This window comes from Centruroides sculpturatus, unplaced genomic scaffold (genome assembly GCF_000671375.1).
Source record: "Centruroides sculpturatus isolate CEXI.00-Female unplaced genomic scaffold, Cexi_2.0 scaffold114, whole genome shotgun sequence".
NCBI classification, from domain to species: domain Eukaryota; kingdom Metazoa; phylum Arthropoda; class Arachnida; order Scorpiones; family Buthidae; genus Centruroides; species Centruroides sculpturatus.
The window spans coordinates 775,705-784,131 of NW_019384417.1; the positions used below are offsets into that span (position 1 = coordinate 775,705).

The window sequence follows — 8,427 nt, forward strand, 5'->3', positions numbered from 1 at the left end:
GGGACCAAAGGTGTGTCAGATTACCAAAAGTGTCCGGATTACCGAAAATAATTACATATTTCGCATTGTTTTGCTAGCAGTAACTTACAATATTCTCTACTCCAACTGTTCGAACAGAACTGCTCACATAAAACACACGAAATGTGTGTCATCGAGTAAGAATTGGATGGGGAGATTCACATCGTGACATGCTTCTGTGCAAGCAGACACGTAACGGGGACGGGTACCTTGACAGGAGGTGCGTCGGACTACTCAGCATGTCAGATTAAAAAATGTCGGACTATAGAGGGACAACTGTAATTGTAAAATCTTTGTAAAAAGAAAATGCCCTCATTTAACTAAAATTAATATTAATTAATTAATTAACATGTAACACAGTACTTTTAATTGTGCTTGTCAGTTAATTATTGATTGGAAATAAAGTATTAATTGTTTTAATAAATATATTTCTCTTAGTAATGAAAAAGAATAGTATACTTTTGCTAACTTCTAGAACATAACCCCATATTTTGCATTATTCCTTTGGATTTGCATAACATGGCACTTTTTCAGAACGGAACTACCATATTATATAAGAGATACCTGTATATTAAAAATATATTTGAGTCCTAACTATACTAATGGTACAGTACAATACTACAATTAAATGATAAGAGTTATTGTCCATTACAGTGTTACACTTATGTTTATTCAACTCAAGTTTACACCATTAATGGTCAAAAGCGAAACTAACTTCTTCAGAAGTTGCTCAGTCTAAGATTATTATTCTAATTTCAATTTTATTACTAATTCACTTTAACCTTATTACAAATTAAATAAGTAAAAATATTGTAATCTTCATGTGGAGTTGATTATATCCCAGTATTTCATTATGATTTTTGGAGCCTTTGCATGTGTCTTCCTGCGTGTTCTGGGTGTCTTAGTGTTAATAACTCAATATGGCTAGTAAGTGTAAAAATGAGATTTATTTACAGTTTGGGGAAGTCCAACCATTGTTATCTTTTTTATGTTTGACTTACAACAGTGGTCCCAGAACTAAACTTGGGGATTGTCTGTACTTGCAGGCTGCAGAAATTATAGTAATTTATTAACTGTAATAATAATAAAAAAGCATACAAAAAAATATACAAATGAGATATTTGTTGTTTGTCAAAAATGGATATTCTGAGCTTTACACAGATTATTAATACTATAGTTTTGTTACTTAGACTATAAAAATTTGATCAATAAACAGAAGCTAAGGTTGACAATTTTTTCATTGAAAGATTACATTCAATACTTCTATATTTATTAGCTTTAGCTAATAAATATAGCAGTATTGAATATTGAGTATTTATAATTTTCATAGTGTGCACAAAAAATAAAGTAACAAACAATCATTAAATTTATAAATTAAAATTAATTATATTTACTGTAAATTTAAAGACAATTTAAAGATTACAGAGGGGAAATCACCATTTAACTAATCACAATTAAAAGTTCAGCATTTATAGTATACAATCATATGTTTCCAGTAATTTACCTTTGAAACCTTCAGTTATCCAATATTTGGGCCAAGATGATTTCTTATCTTCATCTAAATGTTGTAATACTGCTAAATTTTGTATTGGTTGAATTCCTGAGGCAATGCAATTTACGATTGTTCTAACTTTTGACCTTGCTGCAGCATCTGTTGGTAGTAATGGTGGTGGTAATGGTCTTTTTTCTTCAAGATATTCTAAAATTGAGATCTATAAAATTTTTATTAATGAAAAATTTAATTTAAATTATATAAAAGTAGTTTATGTTATTATATTTATTTCTGTTGAAATAAATAATTTAAATAAAAATTTTTATCAACTTTAGTAATAAATTAGATATTTTTGTTAAAAAATTGCAACCTAATTTTCTTGTAAATCATACTTTTTTAATATAAAAACTTCATTATTTCCACAAGATATTCTTATTGATTTTAAAACAAACTAATGAAAGTTATTGACAGTTTTGCTAATCAATTTACAGACATTATATACCCTCTATACAGCCCAACTGAACATGAATCCAATGCTTATCAATTATAAAATGTCTAAAAATAGCAATTTAATATAAGTAAAGTTTTTGACAATAGTATTAAATTTTTATAAAATAACTTACAGAATCTGTTAAGACATTTCCATCAATAACTAATGTAGGAACTTTCTGCTGAGGATTTAATTTCTTATATTCATCAGAATGCTGAAAAATAAAATAAAGCAATTAAAAAATAATAATAGTTTTATTTCAGATGTTTGAAAATTTTCAAATTAAGCTTACTGTAACAGAATGTAATTATAAATCATTATTTAACAAAAAATAAAACACACAGTTTAAAAATGCAGCAACAAGCTGCTTAACTTTCCCATCAACATTTAGTTGTGCCATCTGTTATCATATTTTATTAAAAAGCTTTTTATATTTTAACTATTATAAAATGGCAAACATCTTAATTTTAAGGGTAGGAATTAGTTTTCATAAAAAATTGTAAATGCTAATAACAAGTAAAATTGTCATTAAGTCCGACCCTACTCGAGATACACACAACCTGCTTTATCTCCCCACTCCTCAACCTTTTATCACCCAAATTTAATAGTATCAATCCCCTAATACACAAAACTCCCTGCAAAATTTCAGAAATTTTTCACAAAAAGTACAGGAGTTATTAAGCTTGAAAAAGGGTGAACAAAATTGTGCCCTCCCACACACTATAACATCTATACATACAGGAAAAAACTCCCAATTTTTTTTCATTTTTCGATGTTTTATGGTCCAGAGTCCAAAAAATTAAAAAATATTGGAGGTTGTGCTTTTGACCAATCACCACACTTTCCCTCTGTAATATAAAACAGCTAAGAAAATAAAAATAAAGGAGGAAATACTTTCAGAACAGAATACAGATATAGATTATAATTCATCTTGAGATTATATGATGGGAAGCAGTCTGATAATCTTAATAAATACCATCTATTCTTATGCTCAGAATGGTTCACCCATTCTGAAATACTGCATTAAGAAACTATAAATCAAATTTTCAAAAATTAATTATAAAATCCTTAAAGTGGATCAACCCTAGTTTAGAAGACTGCTTATTAATATGAACATATAACAACAACAACAAAAAATAAGAAATTTTTTCATAAAAGAGTTTTTAATTGTCACATATTAAATCTATCTTAGATGATGCTATTTTCTGATAGACTATTCAAAACTATTTGGAATCAAAATTAACAATGATAGCAAATTATAAGATTAGAAATATGCAGCAAACATCTGCCATCAGCTGAAGAAAACTGAAATGATAAACTGTGTTCATTGTTGGATTTTACTGCATAATTTAAAATCTTTAATATTGTTTCTGTAGTTGCATCCATTTCTTAAAATAATTATCGTTTTTATTATAACAGTTATTTTATTTTAAAAATTCTGTCATCTTAATAAATTTTTGAAACATTTCAGTATATATGTTGTCCATTGTCAGAAAACTTTGTTNACATAATGCGGTTATAATAAAATATTAATTTAAATTAATCCAAAATATGTTAAAACATGAAAATAATCGCGCAATATGTATTTATTTTTTAGAAAATACAAGGGAAGCGGCACTTCCACCACTTCCAATGATGGCACGCTACTGATATATTCTTCTAGTTTACAATTATACAATATATGGCTAATGTATTTAATCAAAACTTTGTATTCTGTATTGCCTATGGATGAAACGGAAATAAAAATTACTGTAACAATAATTTAAAATGGTAGCATTCTTTTTGGAAGATCTTGTATATCTTCTATATATATATATATATATATATAAATGAGGCTGTTTGTTCACTGTAAACTCTTTAGGAGGTTTTTATGTCAATTGTTACAAAACTTGGCAGTTACGTTACGATATTATCTGTTAGATGAATGTTATGTGCCACCCCAAAATATTGATTGGCTTTCTATATATCAATTTCTGTCTCTGTTCGATTTGCTGGATTTACAGGTAGTGCCATCTATTGGCAAAAAATTTAAAAAATAATTAACTAAATATAATTCATACAAAAACAGATATAATTAAAAACAAAAATGATTACTTCACACTATATCATTTTAGAAGTAATTAAGTGAATATAGACATTCTATATTATTATTGAGACAGGTAGCACATAGCACTGCAGTGGCATAGCGAGGGGTGTATCATTCACCGGGTACCACTCACACAGGGTTGCCCAAATGGTCTCCAAGACAAACTATATGTGTTTCTGGAGGGGGGTGCCAATAAAGTGTTGTGCCCCGGGCACCAGTTATGTTCCCTACACTACTGTAGCACTGGTATGTGGAGTTGAAAAATGTTACACTGTAAAAACTACATAAGTATTTAATTAATTATTTACATCTAATAGCTTGAGTTTTTTCATTTCCAAATGGTACTTTCTTAATTCTAATAAGTGCCCACCAGTAGCCGAGTGGATAAAACCACCGAATACTGGTAGTCAATCATGTGATGCATGGCCAATAAGCCAGCCACATGGCATTTTCTGGGTTTTTTCACATTAGTAACATCTAAATAGGTGACAGTTTCCCAAAAAAGTCCTCACGGGAGGCATCCCCTCAGCAGATCATCCATGTGTTGCTTAGACATAACCAAATATACCAAATTAATTTTAATAATTTTTCTATAAACTGGCTATTTACAAGGACATACTTCCCACATAGTTTATAGGCATTTTGATAATGTTCTTAAAATAGGTTTTACCATATACATTTTTTGAAATTTACAATTAATAATGCTGGTTGTAACAGTTACGGCCACAGGGACTTTATAAACCTGGGCATAACAAGCTAGTAGATATATGTATATGATGTGTCTTAAAAGTTTTGTGAATGTGAGGATATCTCGAATGCAATGCATACAACAAGTTCTAGCATGCATGAGGTCATCCACAGAGAGATGTAGAAGGGCCTCCTAATGTGGAATACATGTGACTGCAAGTAGGTTTCCACCACAGTCATTTGAGCAGTCTGTGTGAGAGGTGGTGTCAACAAGCAATGGAATGCCAGAACAACATGAAGTTCTGCTTCAAATTGAGGAAAATGGTGGTGGAAACACATGAAATGTTTATCAAAGTGTACAAAAATGATTCTGTGAGCAGAAAATGTGCATGGCTGGTTTAAATGTTTTTGCAATGGTAAGGAGTTGGAAGTTGATCCACATTTGGTTGGTTGTTGACAAGTAGGATACCAGACATGATTGTTTGTGAAGCTTACTAGAAACAGATCAATAACTGACTGTGCAATTGATTGGAGAAGACTTGCATTTTCTTTGCTAATTCCCACTTCATCTCCTGATTTGGGTAAGCACTAGATTTGTTCATGATTTTTGCTGCATGTCCTCACAGACTAACAATGAGAAAGATGTTTCAAAACTTTTGGAGATTTTATTGTCATGTGTGATTAGGATCCATTCTTGGGTCCATTGTTACAGTGGATGACACTTGTTACCAGTTTGATACTGAATTGAAGAGGAAATCAATGGAATAGCAGTCACATTCTTTGCCCTGGCCCCAAAAATATCACGTGCAAAAATCAAAGATCAAGACAAGTTGATTGCATTTTTGGACAAAGATGGAATCAGTCATATGGAATTTGTTTCTGCCAGTCAAACCATGACTGCTGTATTCTACCTGAAGTTCTGAAATGTTTGTTGCAGTATATCTGGCATGTACAGCCAGAGTTCCACAACTGGAAAATGTTTTTTTTTTCTGCATTACAACATGCCAGTGCAATATGTGATCCTTATTTGTCAGTTCTTTGTTCAGCATGGTGTAACTGTTTTGGATCACCGTGTATATTCTCCTGCAGACATTTCTTGTTTCCTTACCTGAAAAAGGTCATTCAGGGACCATGTTTTGTAGACATCTGTTTGCTGGCAAGTCAATTACACTGATGATGTTTGATAAACCACTGTTTGCATTGAATATCAATTATTATGTTGGAATTTCCATTTTTCTCTTCTGATTTTTTTGCAAATTAGATGATGATCTCTTCATAGACTGCATTTCATACCAAATATCCACTACTCAAAAACCTTATAAACTGCAGCCATATTTATTAGCAAATTCAAATGTTTTCGGTCATCTTTAATGACCTTTATCAAGAACAAAACTAAATCAAATGCTGACAGATTTGTATTAACGATAAATGCGTTTTGGAATGTATTTTAAAAACTTTTAGTGCGCAATCTTGTGCTGATAGGATTGCACACTAAAAGTTTTTAAAAAACATTCCAAAATGTGTTTATCGTTAATACAAATCTGTCAGCATTCGATTTAGTTTTGTTCTTGATAAAGGTCATTAAAGATGACTGAAAACGTTTGAATTTGCTAATAAATATGGCTGCAGTTTATAAGGTTTTTTAGTAGTGGATATTTGATGATGTTCTACTAGCACTTTTTGATATGTTGTTGCATTCATCTGCTGATTTAGAAAGACAATTTCAGATTTTCTTTCCACCTAAAAGCTGTCCAAATCATTACTCACCCATGCTTTGGACATGTTAGAATAAACTTGCTCTTTTTTTTGTCGTGCCAATAATGTTGATATTCACTTGGTCATCCAAGTTGAACTTTTTTAAATCACTGAAAATGATTTCATGTCACTCGTTGTCCAAATCATCTGTCCATTCAACTCTTGCTATCTTATGGTGATCTTTCAGACAGGGTTAGGCATCTTTTTTGAATATTTTACATGAGATGATGAGCAAAGCATTCTTTCAATGGTCTATTTTGAAGTAGGATTTGATTTGCAGTAATGTTTCTATTGCTAGCAGCTCAACAAATCATTCTTTTGTCAAGGCTGGAGAGTGAAGAAGGCCTTCCACTTTGTTTCATACTGTGACAGCCATCAGGATTATTGTATTTTCTGATCACATCTCTAGAGCATTGAATGATAGCAGATATTTCATTTATTGACTGCCCATTTGAGTGTAAATCAAGATTTTGATCTTTTTCAAAGTTAGTTAGCACTTTTCCTCAAAGCATAGTTAAAAATGTGCTGAAAGTTTAAGCTGCAACTTACACTTTGTTTTTAAGTAATGAAAAATGCAGTATCTACTTACCTATGGCATTATGCATCACAAATTTGTATATTATTGCTATTGTAATTTATTTGTACATATATGGTGTGAAATTTTGCACCACTGTGAAATGACTGATTAATCCAAACAAAAACTATGCAAAAACAATCAGGATGGTATTTGGTGTGTGGTCACTATGTTAAAAATTATAAAATTTTGACATCTACTTATTCTAAATAACTCAGTGTAATTTTAAAAAATTCTTTTGGCAAATAATTCCGCATTGCACTGTAGTTAAGAAATAAAGGCTAACAACAGAAATTTGATGTTTTAGTGGATATGTATATACAGAGAAAGAACTGTAAAAAAATATTGTTAACTTCAGTCCTAAAGTTTATTTTATATGGGATATAATTACATAAAAATATTACATTTTTCATAAAAAATACATTATAACAAATTCATTCATTTTTAAATGAAAAAATACAAAATCTGAAATAAACTTAAATCTTAGGTGTATCAGGTTGACAAGATGGATGAGAATTGATAAATGCCTCATGAGAAAGAAGTTTCCCATTGATACGAGATATAATAGGAAACTCTGACATCTCTACTCCATATCTTTCAGCATTATAAACTTGTGGAACAAGGCACAAATCTGCTAATGTTATTTGATCTCCATAGCAATAATCACCTGCAGTTTTAGCCAATATATTTTCTAAACCTATTAAAATAAAATACATAATTAGCATTTACTCCATATAAACACCTTTAAAAATAATATTTATATAAAGAACAGCACCAAAACACATTCTAAGAACTACAGCCAGTCCCTGACTTAATTTTGATTTTTGGAATGTTTTTTAGGTCCCCAAATTTTTTCAAAATTTTTTTCCCGCGCGAAAAAATTTTCTAGCAATTTTAATCAACCTTTAATGATGTGCGCTTCACGCTTTATTGCTTTTTAATTGTTTTTTAATGGGACTTTTTTATCAAATTTATTTCATGGTTCTAAAGTTGTAGTGCACCGATTTTCCTTCGGTAAAGTTATTTAAAGCTAGTTTCTGATGTCAAAAACAACCTCCGATAGTTTTTTAATTTTTTTAATTAATAGATTTTATTATATATATGTTTAATTAATTAGGGGGTCGGAAATCACAAAAATTATAATTTTTTAAAAATATAGGCCTAGTTAGTAGTCACCCTACTTTAAACCCTTGTCCTCCCGAGACGTCTATGAGAATGCCCGGAAAAATCCAACACCAGATGTTCTCAAGGTCATCCAGCTGTAAACACAATGACTCATCAGTGTCAAATTTCGCAGAAAGGCGAGACAATGGAAAATAAAGCTT

The 8,427-nt window shown here is 30.5% G+C and overlaps 2 protein-coding genes across 3 annotated transcripts in view; both read right to left on the minus strand.

Annotated features, from left to right (window-relative positions):
• LOC111619221 (probable maleylacetoacetate isomerase 2) overlaps positions 1 to 6,555 on the minus strand; it is a 7,844-nt gene extending 1,289 nt beyond the window's left edge. The window contains exons 1-3 of the mRNA XM_023360907.1: positions 6,541 to 6,555; positions 2,134 to 2,214; positions 1,523 to 1,730 (exon numbers count right to left, since the gene is read on the minus strand). Of these exons, the coding sequence (XP_023216675.1) occupies positions 1,523 to 1,730; positions 2,134 to 2,214; positions 6,541 to 6,555 (304 nt within the window). The remainder of the gene's footprint in view (positions 1 to 1,522; positions 1,731 to 2,133; positions 2,215 to 6,540) is intronic.
• A 900-nt stretch (positions 6,556 to 7,455) lies between these two features.
• The window catches only part of LOC111619243 (maleylacetoacetate isomerase-like), a 14,667-nt gene continuing 13,695 nt past the window's right edge, over positions 7,456 to 8,427 (minus strand). For both annotated transcript variants that reach the window (XM_023360937.1, XM_023360938.1), the window contains one exon: positions 7,456 to 7,799. In XM_023360937.1, the coding sequence (XP_023216705.1) occupies positions 7,579 to 7,799 (221 nt within the window). In that variant the 3' untranslated portion in view covers positions 7,456 to 7,578. The remainder of the gene's footprint in view (positions 7,800 to 8,427) is intronic.